The following is an 18,097-nucleotide window of genomic DNA, read 5'->3' on the forward strand; positions in this document are numbered from 1 at the left end:
TAAATTTCAAGTTTATTTGAAATATCAGGATTTTTGAAACGCTTTAACTGGATTATGAAACGTATTTTTAATGCACCGGTTTGACTTTAATGTGATTATTCATTCACATTTGCTGCTTTGTCTTCTACTTTTTAAACCACCAGTCCAGCTGCTGTTTGCACAGAAAGAAAACATTTTGACATCTCCTCTCACTCCAGCCTTTTTTTTTGTTTTTATGGTGGACAGAAAAGTAGAGATTTGACTAACTTTACTCGAGGCTATCTTTGAAATAGGAGCTGTGTTTCCATGGCAGCAATCATCAACTGCTCCCAGGTTGATGTACATAAAAGAGTCTGTCTTTGTGTGCAGGAAGCCCCGCTCACTGAGATCCACTTAAACTGGGCTCAGTGGTGATGGAAAAGTGATCCTAAAATGTAAAATTGCCGGATGTAGTTGTCGGCAACCTCTCTGAACACTTTGGGATAATTACGATCGGCTTTTGTCCCCCAAGAAAAAGATGTTCCTTAATGAAGACAGCGTTTAGAGTTTGCTGGCTTGTTTCACCCTTTTTGCATCCAGGCTATCTTTGTCCTCGTTGTATCTCAACCATAGAACGTTTTAACCGGAAGACTTGAACGCGGCGGACATCGTGACGTCACCCGTTGGTTTCTAGACCGCTCTTTTTGAGGCCGCGAGTGTGCCGATTTGGCCGTCGCCATCTTGGATTACGGCCGACGCCATATTCTTTTTGCAACCGGTGAATGGAAGTTACCATATTTGGACTGCGGACGAGTGACTTAGAGATGCATATACGGCTCTTGTAGCGATAAGCCCCGCCCTAAAAAGCATACTACGCTTAGGCGCCATAACCTACGGAATAAACATCATTGAATACGACTCGAAACTAGCGATTGATAGCATAAACTCAATATTAAATGCATCAAGTGAGACATAATTTGCTCACTTCTCATTGCTACCAGAGGAGTCGCCTCCTGGAGGCCATTAGAGATAATGCAATTTTAAGACCCTTCACTCATAATAATTATCATGTTTTAGAAAGAAAGCAAATGCACATATTTCCCCAAAAATGCACCAGCTGTCTCCGAAATACATTTCTGAAAAAATATATCAGCTCATTTGAATTCAACATCCAGAATTTTACATTTCGTTCAGCAGCTCAAAATGAGCCGATTCAGTCGGCTCAAGGTCCATCACACACACACACACACACACACACACACACACACACACACACACACACACACACACACACACACACACACACACACACACACATGCTCCAACTGTGCAGACAGTTCATAACCAGCTTCACAGCCGGCCTGTGCATGTGTGCGTTTGGAGACAACATGCAAATGTCGGTCGGTGCCCCTGCAGGAAATCGAAAGGGAAGTTCATTACTCTGATCTAATATTCTCCAGTCTGGCTGGATTTGGCGTCGGGGCTCTGCGTTATTGTTCTTTCCGACTTGACAGCCGAACGCTCTTCCCCGCAGATGGATGGGCTTCATTTCTCGGCGTTCCGTCCTGATCTGCTGTAATCAAAACCGCCGTCTCGTGACGGCTCCGTCGAAGGCCCCCCCCCCCCCCTCCACCAGGCGAGCGAGCGCTGTCGGGATGCGTGGTCGGACTCGTTAGACTCATCGCGCCAATCACCGACTAGAAGTTAGAGGGTTTTTATTTTTATGTCTATAGTTGGGTTATCCACTTGCGAATGGGGAAGGAAAGGTTGAACTGAATCATCAATGTTTTATCATTTCAGATTCATGAATTTTTCAGCAGCCGGGGAGTTCTTCAAATGCGAGCCGAGTCAACTTTAGGGGAGGCTCGCTGAGAGCTCCACTGTGTTTGTAGGCTGCTCGACATGCACTCACAGACTTCACGTGCATCCGACTCTCTCCGTCCTTTGTGTTTTTGTTGTGTTTTTTTTGTGCGAGCGCTCTTCACTTTCTGTGACTTTTCTAAACCGTCTTCTACATTTCTCGCCTTTTTTTTGTTGTTGTTGCCGTAACTGTGCCACTTACTTGGGGGCTTCTGCATTTCTTAGCACGTCGCTCTTTGCATTTTGCTTCTTTTTTTTTATGGTGAAACTGCACACCGAATTTCGCGACGTCTCTGCCTCGGCTGATGTCAAGGTTTTTAAACGTTACCTAGAATCTTGGGGGAGTTTCGTGTGGGTTTGTTTACCGTTTTCCAGTCACGCTTCGGTCCTGTAGCTTCGGTTCCAGCCCAGCATCCCCCCCTCCTCCCGCTCTGCAGTCCAGTCTCTGCTTTTTTTTAGTCTCCACTGCAGAGCCGCCTTGAGCAGCGGAAAGCAGGCTAGCTCCTCGGGGACGGGCTGCTGTGCACTGGATGGATGGCTGGCTGGCGAGCTTCATGTGTGGATGTGCAGACGACCGGAGGGCTGGAAGTGTGGAAGAAAAAGACGACTGCTTTCTCGCAGGATCAGAGAGGAAAAAACAATCATGAACGCGTCTAACGTGCGATGGAAATTAGGAAGGGTCTGGCATTTATATTGTTTTATCTATATTGTCTTGATGAGTTGCCAAGTCATCGCGCGTGAATGCGACGACTACCGTAGCCAATTCGTGAGGATATAAGTGGGACACTTGCTCCCCAGGTTGCAGTGTTATTTTTACGATTTGTCTCGGGATCCTCCAAAATGATTTCAAAGTGAGCAAATGTATTGCAGTTTTTAAAACAAATGAAAAGTATAAAGATCACTCAGTCCCTAATAAGAAAAGACAGGCTGCTACCAGTTTTAAATGATGGACCTTTAGGAATTGTTTGCCAATATGCAATGTGCCTGTTTTATTGGTTTGTTCACTGTGTAATTTCGATGGGCACACAAAGGTAACGCAATGGACTTGTTTGCGGCATTCAATTTGAATACAGATCGATCCTCATCAGGTAATGTTCACTCCGGAGACGCGGTTAGTGAGCAGGATACATTTCACTTTGGAGTTTTAAAAATCAAACTGAGGGACAAAGTAAGTGAAAAGGGTTCGCTCAACAGTCTGAGGCCGAGGGTACACTTGTAACTTTTGCCATTTAATACGAGATTAAGTAAGCAGCAAAGGGACTTTAATTGTAAAAAGGATTCTTGAAGATGTCTTGTATCGCTGAATAAGCACGGCAGGTTGCAGTGAAGTTTTGACACACGCATGCGGAGACATATGAGTTTAGATTTTGGTGCTTCTGATTTGAAAGGTTGCGTTAAAAAGACGAGCGTAAGCACGGTCCAAATTACTGGATTAGCGTGTAGGACTCCATTTTACTGGCCCACTGATCCACACACACACCAAGCCAGCAACCACGTGAAGGCTAGAGAGGGGTTGTGGTTGTTGCAGGTTCACATCTTTTCTTAAAACTGATCCTTTTTTTTAAAGGCTTAATGTTAGCCCTAGTATTATTTTTCCATGTCTAATATGCTTTATAGTTGTTTTTTTGTTTATTGCATTTTATAAAATCAAATTGTATGGTGTTGCAGTTTCTTTGGAAAAATGAAGACAACAATTAAAATCAGACAATTTTGAGATTGATACTCAGTGGTTTGTAACTCTTTAACCTTTTGGAAACCGTGCGCGAAAATCCTCCCGCGCCCATTTTAAGTCCCAGCATGCCCCATTCAGACAATCTTTTGACATAAAATATGTCAAATTTTTCCATTTCTGAACCAAACGACACAGTTTTTTGACTGAAACGCCTTCGTAACAGGTCAAGGCTTTGTTTCATTGTGATTTTTGTTGCATATTCTGATTCTTTAGGTCCTAATCTTTCCAAAAAGGTGTCTTATTGACCGCTCCAGGAGGCTTTATTGGGGAATCTGGCTCATATCATGCTGGATGTTCATAGTCACGATCAAAATATCTTTTAAAGGTAATTTATTTTTGCAGATATACATTTTTTTCCCCAAGACTTTGCTGAACAAATGTAATTAATTTGGGGACTCAAACACAGCGAAAAATAGGTCAAGAGCCAAACTTGGTTCCACAGTTTTCAACGGGTTGAAGTAGATTTTTCAAGTTACTATTATGCAGGATTATTCGATTAAAACCAGGACCATACAAAGAGCATAACGTAAGGTCCTTGCCTTCCAGATATTCGGGTACATCATTATCATGGAGATGAAGCTGAGCCAAAGGGGGTAAAAAAAAAAAAAAGGCACCCGTTTGGTAGGTGGGTGCGTTGATGGATCTCTTTCGGCAGCATTTCCTCTGCGAAAGGAATTGCGGCGCTCGAGGGCTCGCAACAGCCAGTGAGAAGGAGCTTTTATCTCGTTATCAGTCCGTCATTGTGGGCTCGCTTAATTGGCTGCAACGGACGCCGGGCAACTTTGATGCGTTACTTCTTGTACCTTTAAGTTTGTTCCTCGCTGACACCCGGCAGCCTCCGAGCAGCTGCCAGTGTTGCTCGACGTGTTGCTGCGGGGACTATAACAATGTGACTTCGGTCCAACAGAGGCGGCCTCTTTGATCTGGCGCCCGAGTCGAGATGGAGAGTGTGTGTTTGTGTATCTGTTAAACAGACATGCCCCGACATTCATCTTTATCCAGATTATGGTGAAGCCCATGCACTATAAAAAATCCACTGATTTGAGAGTTCATGTAAGAAACAGAGCCCCACCCTTAGGGTTTGCTGCTTTCCTCTGTTTTATACAATTGTAAATTGAATTTTTTTGGATGGTTCTTGACAGAGTAAGTTATTTGTAGAGATAATCTTGGACCATGGGAATTAGCCGGATGCAAATGAAAATCTGTTAGTTGCAGCCCTAATTAATTTCTTCCTTTTTTTTTTCTATTTCGTCTGAGCGTGTGGCCACGTGGCCGTGTGCCACTTTCATAAAACCCTCACTAAAAAAAACACACACCAGAACACTGGAGAAGTGAAGGACTGCAAGCCAGCCGACACGCAGCGGCTATGGTTAAAATATAGTATTGTAATGTTATGTGAAGATAGAGTCTAAACTGATTTAAATATTTCTTAGAGGTGGTTGAACCAGGTGGTGGAGGGGGAAAGGAGATCAAAGGAAAATGTGACTTCTTTGATCTCAAGGATCAAGGGTCAAGAGGTCAAACACAGGCCATGACTCAGTGTTTTCTTTCTTTCACGTGGCTTGGAGGTGTGGCCCTCATCATGTATGAAGTAGGGTTGTTTCATTGAATCTTGTGTCACAGACTACTCTGAGTGGCAGCTGCATACTTTTCCTTCTTGCGAGTATAAACCGACAAAATACAATTTTGATTCAGAGACTCCACTCCTCAGCAGATCGACAGAGAAAATCTTCCAATACACACTCTCCATTGACCTCATCGTGTCATGTAAAAAAGGCGCCGACATGAGTAGAAGTTGAGGTACAGCAGCTGGAACGTGTCTCCCTTTTCAAAATCATACTGATGTCACATCACTCGGCCCTGATTAACAGCAGTCAATACCGCTTTGAAAGCACCTGTCCACATATAACCTACAAACCAGCAGGAGGCGATGCGCAGTAATCTTCCTGAAAGGCTCACAGACATTGCCAGTTGTCGGCCCGCCGGACGCCGGCCTGCCAGGAAGCTTCTGCCCTGATCTAGTTTGAGCCCTTGGCAGAACAACTTGACTGTAGTACAGTGATGCGCTTTTTCTGCTGGCTGTGACACAAGCCCAGACAAAAAAAAAAAAAAGTCCACACAGACTTTGACGGGCCACGTCTGCGTTGAGTGAAGTCTCTCCGGACTTCTTCCTCGCTGCCAGTTAGAGAGGCCATCTGTAAGCCGAGCTCGGGGGGGCCGAGGGAGGGGAGAGAACCCGACGGGGTCCTGATGAAAGCGATGAGCTGTAAAAGAGGGCGGGGCTCTGACAGCTAGCCGCTAGCTGCTATACGCCGATCCTCATCTTGTCTGCTGGGAGACGAAACCCTTCCCGCTCTACCTGCTTCCTTCCCGTCACTGTAAATAGCTCCGTTTACGCCAACAAGCCTGAGACTGCCGCTGGGTGGAGGCTGTCGGGCTGCACTGCTGAAGCTCCGCTCCCTCTCCATCCATCATCACGAAGTGGGGCTTTTGTACACTTTTGGGCTAATTACGCTTGAGGTGCCGCACAATTTGTAAACAACCGACGCTTGGTTCGCTATCATCTCAGCCATGTGTGTGCGTGTGTGTGTCAAGTTTAATGATGCAAATTGTGGGTGCACAAGCGCTTTGTCAAACAGCATCTGGTAGCGTTTGGTGTCTCTCGCTCGACGTTACAGACGTCTGCATGTAAACAGACTGCACTTAAACCCGGATTATGTTCTGGAATACAGAATAGTCGAGTGTTTAAAGGTTCTAGAGAGCTCAGCGGTGCATTTTGTCAGGATGTAATGTGACGACTGCACTTTGTGAAACAGCCCAGGCGGATAAAATGACAAGTGAAATTACACGATTGTCAATAGCTAATATAAACAAAAGCAACGTAAAATTGATACTTTGAGGCTTTTCTCTTTTATTTTGATATTCAGATTTCCTCAGCTTTCAACTGAGAGACTGTTGATAACCCACAATGCAAAGCAACAAAGCCGTATGTTTTATTGTATCCCTTCTATCCACAAGGGTTATTGGTTTCTTTTAAACATGACCCCCTTTCCCTGACTTTGACAAAGTCATTTCAGTGCTTTAAGTTGTAGGTCTCGGCTATGTTGATGTGGTTTGATGCCATGTGGCGGATCAGAAAACACTATAAATTGGTTTACAATGTATCTGCATCCGAGCCAGTTGATCTATTTATCTTCCAGCGCCCTTATTAACTTTGGAGGGGGATGAGTCTGCAGTTAATCGGTGCAGATACAGTTCAGTTTGTCGCCAAGCTCTTGTTTGTTTGCTGCTCGTTTCCAGTGCGTCTCGTAGCTGTGAAGACCGTGCACTGGACTGTATCAGGCGCTCGTATGAGGAGAGATGGCCACACTTTGAATGGGATTGAAGTCATCTGGAAACAGTTTGTTGACCTTGAAGCGCACCACACAGGTGTTTTTTGAAATTGAAAGGTGATAATATTGTCACGTCGTGAAAATGGTGTTTCTTTGCAGATTTGAAGCTGCGATCTGATGTCACAACCCGCTCATGGATCCCATGTCTGTCAAGATCCTCAGGTTTCCTCACCTCCATACAAATGGGACAATATAGGATTTTGTCGCCAATTGCAATAAGTCGTTCGCGGTTTATTTCCATTATCGGGATAATTGTGACATGGGTGAAGTGAAAAATGAGGCTTTGTGCAACGTTGCATGTGGGAGTAATCTTCAACTCTTGAGTGTGTACTGTCTTTGATGCAATGAAAGTTTTTGTGTCAAAATGTTCGTGGCCGTGCACGACAAGAAACGAGTCCCTTTGCAATGTCAACCTTCTAAAACCTTCTAATCTGAGACAGATTAGTGATGTCACAGTGTCGCAGGTGTTTGATTAATTACAAATAAAAATGTTGACCTGTCGGTGGCGCTAAACCAGTGGTTCTTAAACTGTGGGGCGTGACCCTCTAGTGGGGTGCGGCGGTATTAGTTTTTTTTTTTTTTAAGAATCCTTTATTAATCCCACAGTGGGGGGATTATTCTCTGCACATTTTACCCATCATTCTTAGAAATGAAGGAGCTTTGTGCTGCTGTGAAGCTCTGGGGCTTCAGTGTCTTGCTCAATGACACTTCAACATGAAACTATGGGGAGAAAACAGGGATCCAACCTGCTTCCTTGATCATCTTTTTGCCAAATATGAGTTATTTTTTTGCACATATAAAACTTTATTTGCATTGTTATTTGCACATGTTAGTTTTTGTCAGATTAAGCAAACTAGTTTACAATTTTCTGTAATCTATTAATTCAAAAAGCACGGATGGAGGAGTTTCAAAAAGTTGGACCATTTTGTTCCCATGTTGTTGGGGCGGTGGGGCCCGAACATTTTGCTTCCTCCAAAGTGGGGCGCGACAGAACAAGTTTAAGAACCACTGCTGTAGATGAACAACCACCAAAAGTCCGTCGTATTCGTCCCTTTCAGACCATGAACGTTAAAACAAAAGCCACAAAGCCGTGCTCTCACATCGGCAATAATAACAACTGTTACTCATCATCTACTCATCATTCCTGTCTGGTATTGTACTTTGAAAGCAAACTGTAAAACTGGGCAAGAAGTCTGTCCACAAGTCCACGGATTCCCCAAAGTTTACCGTCTTAAGTATCAATTTTGCATGCACTTGTTTGTCGTCGCGAGTTGGCGTCAAACCATGAAAACACCGCCTGACGGAACCGCCACAAGTGTTGATGAAATATCCTTTTCAAAGTGTGAAGTTGTTCCACCACGTGTGATTACATGGCTTAATATGTTGCTCCCACTTTTTGGCACGTGTACATGCGAGGAAGCGCGTGGCGCTACATCGCCCGTGAAAAGGGTTTACACTCACGAGCTCATGAATTCCTTCCATTTTTTTGACTTTATTCCCTCAGATGTCGGGAGAGCAGTTCACGCCCCGGCACACATCACAGAGAAAGTGGTGCAGCTGTTCAGGAGGAAAAGTGAGTTTACTTTCTTGGCCTCCATCCAGCAGAAGTCCTCCACGTCGGGAGTCATATTCTCCATCCACGAGTCGGAACACAGGTAATCCGTCTGTAATCCTCTTCATTTTGGCCCGCAGCTCCTTTTTTTCCTCTGTGCAACTTCGCTTCCACGGGTTACTGCGCGCTCCCCATTTTAAATTAAATTCTCATCTCACTCTCAGCTGTTTTGCAGATGGCTGTTGATGAGGTGTAGTAAAGTAAAGATCAGTGTGAGATTACTCCGCCGCCGGTTTAAGCCGGCGTGTGATGGGAGGGCGAGTCTACGGGTGGAAGTAACGCACCGTATCCCCCTGAACGCTCGGGGCAGGAAGATAACCTTGTGTGTGTGTGTGTGTGTGTGTGTGTGTGTGTGTGTGTGTGTGTGTGTGTGTGTGTGTGTGTGTGTGTGTGTGTGTGTGTAAGATGAGTGCGAAGCAACAGCGAGCATGCTGATAATGCCGAGTTTTATCGCAGAGCGCTGCATAAACAGACAAACGGCGTCCTCCGATAACTCGAATGTATGGCGTCGTAACTGAGCCGCGCGCAGAAATAGGTACACGTCTGTGTTTTTTTTCTCCGAGTAATAATTTGAACCTCGGTTATCTGAAGGAGTCTTATTGAATCTGTTGCAACGGGCTGGATTTTTGCTGCAGAATGTGAATGGCTGCAGGACATCAGCGAGTGGCAGCAGCGAGCTCCCCCCCCCCCTCCCCAAGAAACACTACAACTATGAATTGTTTTAGAAGGGCAGGCAATATTGATTTTTTTTCTCTCCTTCCTCTCCCACTCTGACGGTAAAAGCCTCCAGTTCCATGAAACACGCAGTCCAAGTGAGCATTCGAGAGAAAAAGGCAGCGATATGGAGCGAGCTGGGAGAGGAAAGCTGGTTCTCTTGGTTCCAATTTGGGGTTCAGGACCACCGAAGGGTTAATCTGAGGGGTCGTTGGATGATTAAAGGATTTGTTAAAACAATCTATCAAAATAGTGTTTTCTTTACTTTCCTTTTAGCATATTTTCTCCAGTATTTTCTTGTGAAATACTAGATTGTATCTCATCTGTCCTCTGCAAACGCTCAATTTATCTGTGATGAGGGGTCGTAAGTACACGTTGCTTCATTTTTTTGGAGGTTGCAGTACAAATAACAGCGGGATATCACTGCTCTAAAATGTTGTAAGAGGATGAATCCTGTGTCTCTGCAGTGAAAGCGAGCTGCAGGTTTGATTCATCACTCAGACGAAAGCTTTGTTATGCTAAATTAAAGTCCCATTGAAACCCAAGTTAGAGCTGCTTTAGCTTTTGTGCTGTGAGGATTCCTCAGTAAAACAGAATATTTGAGCGCTGCGGCGTCACAAGAGGGAGTTAAATCAACTCTTTTGAAATCGCTACATACATCATAACAACAACAACTAGTCTTCATGCTTCCAAGTACATTTTGCACATGCTTGTACTTCAGGGAGATTATGAATGCAGTGTTGGAGTTTTTTTTTCTCCCTTTTTGCTACTGCTACTTTTATGTAAGCTATCTTTCTACAACCGTGTGTATGTGCATATCTGTGCATTCATGTTTCTTTTTGTCAAGCCCATACTGTATGATCCACGGTTGAATAGATATGTGTTGGTCCCCGCTGTGCTTTTAAGGTGACCCTGAGAATTTCCTTTCACTACCCTTTCTCGCTCTCTCTCTGTGTCTTGTATCACCTGCACACATAATTGCCACACAATGACATGCACCGTGTAGCACATGTAGCTCAGAGGAGCGCTCGCACTAAGCAAATGTTGCATCACGGGCACTTAGCCATGCTCAAACACTCTCAGTTCTTGGCCACTGTACGGATTCCTGAAGCCAGGCGACGGCATTTATAACGTTTTTTAAAGGATCTGTTCCCCCAAATAACAAGATGTATTTTTTATACTTGGTACTAGCACATTTTAACTTTTTAGGGGTTCTTCAAAAATACAAATCTTGAGGGAATTTAATGTCTATAGCAGAAGCTTTGTTCTCATGCAAATTAATAATCTAGATACTGGTGCATTTTTTTTAGCAATATCGTGCATATGGAATATTGCAAGAATTACCAGAGAAACCAAAACTTGCAACGCCAGACAGTAAACCAGACACGGACCCCCGGCTATTAGCTGTTTCCCAGAGAGGAGCCTCGCAGGCTTGTTGATGGACCTTAACATATTAAAACAAATAGAGGTCTCGTGGATCGGGACGCTGTGTGTACCGCGTCCAATCAGAACAGGACGCGAGCCAGAGTCGGCCGTGAAATCAAATTAGATGTTTTTAATAAGGTGGATTGTCCAAACTGGGTGAAGCATAGCCCCACGATGCGGAGCTGAACTTCTGTTTGACCTTTTCTATTCATTCCCGTCGCTCATTTAGAATTTTCCCGCAATGGGGAAATTTCTCATTTATCAAGTTGAAATGAAGAGGCGTCTACACGATGCCTGGCTCGAGGGAGATTGCAAGGAAGCTAAATGTTTGCTACTGGCCGCCGGCCCTATTGTTGTAAAAACTGTTCTACTTGGGAAGGTCAAACATGGGAAGATGGCAAGTACAGCTCACCATCACTTAAAGCAGTGGTCCCCAACCACCGGTCTTTTTTCAAAATAAAATGTTTTTCTCACTTTTTTTTTTTCATTCATTCTTTCTCTGCGGCCCGGTAGCAATGGACCCACGGAGCGGTACCGGGCCGCAGAGAAAGAATGAATAAAAAAAAGTCAGAAAAACATTTTATTTTGAAAAAAGACCGGATACATCAGTCTGCACGTAACTTCAGACGTAACCTCTTGACACATGTTATGAGATAGTTACCCCAAAAATGACTTAAAAATCCGTTTCAACTTGATGTTCTGGATTAAAATCAAGGCAGAGCATCCTTGAGATTACCAAAAAAAAGCTCTTTCCTTGTATGCTTTTGATTAAATAGATATTGGGATGCAACTCCAGCCAAGCAGCGGCAGCAGGCTGCAGTTATTTTGGGACTAGCTGTTGTGCGAGTCAGACTCCGACACTGCGAGTGTAATTAAATTTGCCGAGATGGAGTCTCGACTGGCTCGAGGCGGACCTGTGCCCCATTGTGACCAGGGATTTGTTCTGAACCTCTGAATCCCCTCTGAAGGCCCTATTAGAGCTCTCCGCCAATGCCCATTCTCTCCCATTATAACACAGGCCTCCCCCATTCAGCCAGCTAACGGGCAGCTAGCTCCGCCGCCGCCAAATCCAATCATACATTCCCTCTGTCCCTTCTTAGCTTCTTCGTCTTTCTCCTCGGCACAATCAAAACCGTCCTCTCCTTCCCCTTACGCCTCCTTTGCCAGCTCTGCTTTCCCCAATATGATAATATCCGCCTCTCCTCCGCTCCTCATGCTCCGCTCTCCTCATCCTCAAAGTGAAAAAAACGTCTAAAATGAAAGCGTTTCTGGTGGTACCCGCTGCAAAAGAGGGAAGAAACTTTTCTTTCTTCTTCTTCTTCTTCTTCTTCTTCTTCTTCTTGTGCCCGGCACTGGGAAACGGGGAGAGAAAAGATTTCTTTTTTATTGATGCTCCAGTAAGCTGAATAGAACAAAAGAAACCTGTTTCTGCCGAGCCAGCAGTTTTCTGGGTCCCAGTAACGCTCCCGTTGTCAGCGAGTGGCAGTAGCTGTGCGAGGAACAAAAAGCTCAAAGCCCCGGTCTCTCCACCCGAACGCTCAAACAGCCAGGATGCTCCGCCAGCTCCGTCCAGCGGCTCCGTTCTTCCGTCTGGCCTCCGTCACGCTACAGGTCCGTCTCGCCCTCCTCGCCTACGACGGGTTCTTTTCTCTTTTTATTGGAAACATGCGGCGCTGAAGTCAACGCGCAGAGATGGAGGAGAGCGACTCGTTCAATTAGACTGTGAGAAAAGGTGGGGATGCTTGTAAATATGGAAAAGTTTGATGCGGGAAATATTCTCCCCAATATTGAACTTGAGCACAAGAAGGACCTGTATTGATTTTGCTTTTGTCCAAAATCAACACTTAAACTTTATGATTTAAACTACCAAAGACATTCTCTCTCATATGAGTTTGTTTAACAGTCAGAACGGACCTTTGTGAAATACTACTTAGTGATGTTGATCCTGTCTTGGACCGTCTACATCACTTGTGCATTGCATTGTACAAAAGTGTCAAATAGAAAGGATCCACTCATCATTTTTTTTAAATTTATTTAAACATTTATTTAACCAGGTGAGTCACATTGACATTAAAAATGTCTTTTTGGAAGAAGAAAAAACACATAGTTACAGACAGAAAACAGAACAAGACAAAAACAGTGAATTTGAGAAACATTTACATCATCAAGACAAGGCAAGTTGATTTGTATATAGCAAGACGATTCAAAGTGCTTCATGTAAAAGCATTAAAAGCAGAAAAATACAATTTTAAAAACCATAAAAACATTCAAAAGCCCCCCCAAAAAATAAAATAAAAATTGCAGTGCAGTTTAAGAAATACAATGCTGTAGTGAGATGCAGGAATGGATGAAATCCTTAATATCCTAAACGATAGTTCATTTCCTTCCTTTGTTCCTGTGAGCTATCCGAGGCTAGGAGGCGAGCTAAAGGAAACGCTCATGTGGAAAAGATCTGGATCATTTTATTCTTGGGAGTCCAACTTTTTTGCGCCACTGAGCAACTTCCATCAGAATCAACGGGTCCTCCACCTGCAACCTCTGCATCCAGTTGTCTTTATTCATCCACGGACACAACCAGTGAAACCACAAAGATGCCGCAGGTTTGAATTCTCGCTAGTTTGCTGCCTGGACCGCTGCGCTGGGTGCTGCTACCGTTTGCTGCTTCAGTTCTGTACGTTGTATCGACTTCTATGGAAATCTATGGAAAAGTACGTCATGTTTTTTTTCTTTTTAGTGAGTTTGTAGTGTTTCCGTAAACAAGTTTATTAGTTATAAGTTAGACCAGTAAATCGATTAGCGAGGCGAAACCCTTTAGCGTTCCTGAATGTCTGCAAATAAACGCCTCTCATGACAGACGGCGCTCCTTTTTTGTGGTTGTTTGCCGTCCTGGTTTAAAAGCATCCAATAAAGACTCACACAGCGTCTGAAACCAACAGGCTCTTTTTATAGTCCTCTTGGAAAACAGGTGGGATGGCACACGGCTCAGAATTACTGCTACGAAAGTAATGCTAATCATTTTTTAAAGGCAATTTGATTTGTTTATCGTTCCTTGGCAGATGATCTGAAAATGCTTAAAATGGAGAAGGGAAAAAAAAAAGAAAGTGTTCGGTGAGTCTCTGCTCTCTCTGTCGGTTTTATTTTATGTGTAAACTTGATCGCTGTGAGGCGGGAAAACCCGCTGGCTCGATGCTGAACTCCTGGTCTCCCGCGTGGAGCAGGAGTGAGGGCTGAGCTGCTGCAGCTTCTCCACTGCCTGGATGATGAGAAGGAGGCTGTAGGGAGGCTGTAGGGAGGCTGTAGGGAGGCTGTGAGGAGGCTGTGAGGAGGCTGTGAGGAGGCTATGAGGAGGCTATGAGGAGGCTGTAGGGAGGCTGTAGGGAGGCTGTAGGGAGGCTGTAGGGAGGCTGTGAGGAGGCTGTGAGGAGGCTGTAGGGAGGCTGTAGGGAGGCTGTAAGGAGGCTGCAAATGCTGACCAACAATATCTCCCTTTTGGATTTGAACTAACAAGTTAAGTTGTATTAATGTCTGTATGTCGTCAACAACTGACTCTCAAATCAATTAAATAAAGTTTAAGTTTTTCCAAATGCTCGTTCTCTCGCCCGTCTTCCCCCCATTCAGAATACTCGTATCTGATTGGCTGAGCAGCTTCATGATGGAGGATTCACAACGCATGCAATTGGTCGTTATGTAATTATCTCTTGGTTTGTAGGTCCAGGGGTCTGAATACTATCGGTACCTATTAGTGACTCCTGCTATAGAGCCTTTAAATTACAAATAATTATTTGTTTATGACATTACAAATTGTAATTAGTCGAGCTTTTAAGGTTTTCTTCAAAAAAACATGAAAGCCACCGGGGAGAAAATGACTTAGGAGCACCAGAAAGGTTCAAAAAGGCAATCAAACATTCACCTCCTCCCAGAAAGCTCCAGTGTGTGTGTGTGTGTGTGTGTGTGTGTGTGTGTGTGTGTGTGTGTGTGTGTGTGTTGTGAGTTTGGATGGCAGGATCCTCCAGAGACCACCAGACCTCCCTCAGCTGTCCAACAGTCCTCACACCCCAGAGGCCTCCACCACCTTGACTGTCCTTCTCCTCCACAAAGGATGAAGCACAAAAAGCTTTTTTCTCTCTGGCAGAAAAAAAAAAGAAAACACCACACGCATCTGAAACCACAAAAGTATCTTTTGTAACATCGGGATCCTTAATACCACGCGCTGTTTTACAGTTTGATGCCTCAAATAGAAGAAATCTCAAAATCTAAACTGTCATGTACTCTACTATGTAGTCTCTAGGTGTACTTCAGATGGGATTGTGTTTATCTTTGTCTTTTTATTTACACTGGAAATTGCAAAATAAGCCAATAACGACAGAATACTGCTACACACATTAGCGATGTGTTCCCGGAAAATCCTTGCATACTTTTTCTTGACTAAAGGATCGGATCAAGCGAAAGTTTTATTCAATCGTGGATTTCTTTCCCTGAATGTTTACCAGACACTGGTCGTAACAATCTGAGCCTGTCAGGGCGGGAAGACAAGCACTTTGGTGGACATGCATTGACCCGAGTGATTACATTGCATGTCGTCTGCAGCTTTTATAGTCAATACTGGACCAATTTTGTAAATTGTTGTCCCCATTAGTCAACAATGGGGAAAAACAAAGCAGTTACCCTTCACATTGAAAGCCTTCTTTTTTAGATGAACTTTTCTCCAGCTCAAAAACAAACTTTGTCTTGGTATCCTGCTTTTTTAAAATTTTCTTAAGTCTTTAAGGTTCAGCTAAAAAGGGATAGACTGAAAATACTCAGTTGAAGACGTTGATTAGCGTGTTAATTATTGAGCTTTAATGGCGCTAGTTAATGCGTTACTAGCCAGGCTAGCTGCTATCCACCTTTTCCAGGCCTTGGGCTAGGCTAAGCTAAGCTAACCGGCTTCTAGCTGCAACCGTATAACGGAATACGACCGTGTTATCAATCTCCTCATATAACTCTTTGCCAGAAAGTGAAGAGCGTATCCTAGAATCGATGAGCATTCGCTTTCCAGAAATAGTTCCCCCGTTACTTTGGATGAAACGCCAGCGAGTCACATGACACGACGTCTGCACCTGCAGTCGTAAACATTGACAGTATTTTGCGTCTCATCGCGGCGTCGTGTCACCCGGAGCTTCGTAGTTGACACTGGGATGGAGGCTTCACTTTTCGGATAATAAAAAGTAATATTAAGGTGTGTCTGTTCAGATTTTGATACTGTCGTGATGCAGAAAAATACCGTTTTACACCTGCAAAATCACAATATATGTGGATGAAATGTGTATATATATATATTACATTACCGTACATTCATTCCACCCCCGTGGAGCCGAGACAGAGATATGGCAGATGTTTAATATGTAGATGAAGAAGAAAAAATTGCATCATAAAGTGCTTCCTTGCATTTTCTGTTCTTTGACAATTGCGGTTTGGTTTTCTAGAAATGAGGAGGGAGTAAAGCCGCGTCCCAGTTCACGAGTTCTCGCCTCTGAAGTCTACGTTCAGAGAGCGAAAGCATCCTAATTGGCCAACAAAGCTTTCTGCTTCTGAAAGGATTCTCCCAGCGCGGCTCACAAACTGCAGCAGTTCTTGTCCAACATTGTGAGACACGAGCGGCCGAGTCCTCTCCGCTCTCAGCAGCAGCAGCAGCAGCAGCAGCATTGTCTGCTGCTGCTGCTGCTGCTGCTGCTCACTCGCCTTCATCTGGTGGAATCATCACGTGTTGACCGTCTAGTTGCTCTAGTTCCCATCACACGTTCTCATCATGGAGTCTCTCTCTCTCTCTCTTTCTCTTTCTCTCTCTCTCTCTCTCTCTCTCTCTCTCTCTCTCTCTCTCTCTCTCTCTTTCTTTTTTTCTGTCCCTCTTTCTCTCTGTCTTCCGCGCTCTCTCACTCTTTCTCTTTCCTTGCGCTCTCTTTCTCTCTCTCACACTCCCTTTTTCTCTCTCTCTCGCCCTCTTTCTCTCCCCTCTCTGTTTCCCTCTCTCTTTATCTCTCTTTCTTCATCTCTCTTTCTTTCTCTTTTCCTCTCTCCCTCCCTCCCCCTCTCCCTCTGTCTCTCTCCTTCTCTCTCCCTCTTTCTCTCTGTCTCTCTCTCCCTCCCTCTCTCTCCCTCCGCTCAACAACATTTTCTTTGATATGCTAACTCTGCGTTCTTCTTCTTCTTCTTCTTCTTCTTGTGAAGCCGTGGTCGCTCACGTTGGAGGTCTGTTGGATTCACACGATGGCCGTTAGTGAACTTTGGAATAAAACAGTTTTGTCAAAGGACGAGCGGAGAAAAGAAAAGAAACCCTTGAAAACGACGATGAGGCTCATTGTTGTTGTTTTCCAGAGAGAAACCCATACATCATATTTATTGTCTGTCAGGCCGCACAATTAGTTACAAGTGGACTGCCTGCCAATAGATTATTCCCCTTCATTAAATATGCTGTCATGGGAGAGGAGGGGTTACAATAGCGCCCACTAAACGCTTCATAAAGTAAAACGCTCGCTGTGAAGTGGAGTTAATGCCCTTTGATGATTATTTCATGAGTCAAATCAGGATAACGGTGTTTTTTTTTTTTCCGGCTCGTCCGATGAGTCCGGGCCTCTCCAAAGCCCCACGAGGACGCTCCCATCAGGGGGAGGAGGCGGAGCCGGAGAGCCCTCGCGTTCAACGACTCCTCTCCAGCCGACAAGTGCGAGCGTCTCCGTCTCCTGCAGCCCGGTTCAGACGAGCTGTCGGCGCTGAGCAGACACAGACTGATGAATTCATTTCATTTCAGAGGGAAGACATGCCGGACGGAGACGGTCGGCCATTTCTATGCGGAGTCTCTCTCTCATATGCGTGTTAGAGTCAGTGAGCAGCCGACGCTCGACAAACACAATTTAAGGTTGTAGGAGAACATTTCCCTGTGTCGCTTGTTAATCTGCCGCGTGGTAATTGTTTCAGTAATAACGCCGGCTTCTGCGTGGGGGGCTGATGGGCCGCCATTAGCTCCGTGGAAAGGTTTGAACTCTGTTCTCTGAAACCCTCTCGCCCTAATTTCTTTTGTCTTTTTTCTTCTTCTCGGTTGCGGCAAAAACTTTACACGCATTCATTCTCTTCATGCAGGAGACGAGGCTCAACGTCTGATACAGACTTTCTGTACTTCCTACAAGTAAAGTTTCTTTTTTTCTGGTGTTTAAAATGTTTCCAAAGGCCTAATGAAGGAAGAAAAAAACGGAAAATGTTGTTTTGAAATATGAAAAATGACATTATACGTGCAATATCAGATATTTCGAGAGAGAAAATCAACCGTTTTTTTTTTAACTTTGAGCTACTGTGCTTGCCGTAGTCAAGTGGGCACAGTGTCTCTTGTGCAGTGATGGGTTAGAAGCACCTCTTTGCTTTTAATTAAGA

At 44.4% G+C, this 18,097-nt stretch overlaps 1 protein-coding gene across 1 annotated transcript in view; it reads left to right on the plus strand.

Annotated features, from left to right (window-relative positions):
- Positions 1–18,097, plus strand: part of LOC137782498 (protein kinase C-binding protein NELL1-like) — a 220,837-nt gene that overhangs the window by 23,862 nt on the left and 178,878 nt on the right. Inside the window, exon 3 of the mRNA XM_068571803.1 lies at positions 8,447–8,597. Coding sequence (XP_068427904.1) covers positions 8,447–8,597 — 151 coding nt within the window. The remainder of the gene's footprint in view (positions 1–8,446; positions 8,598–18,097) is intronic.

This window comes from Clinocottus analis, unplaced genomic scaffold (genome assembly GCF_023055335.1).
Source record: "Clinocottus analis isolate CAN_PGR_092001 unplaced genomic scaffold, fCliAna1.0.p SCAF_1, whole genome shotgun sequence".
Classification (NCBI taxonomy): domain Eukaryota; kingdom Metazoa; phylum Chordata; class Actinopteri; order Perciformes; family Cottidae; genus Clinocottus; species Clinocottus analis.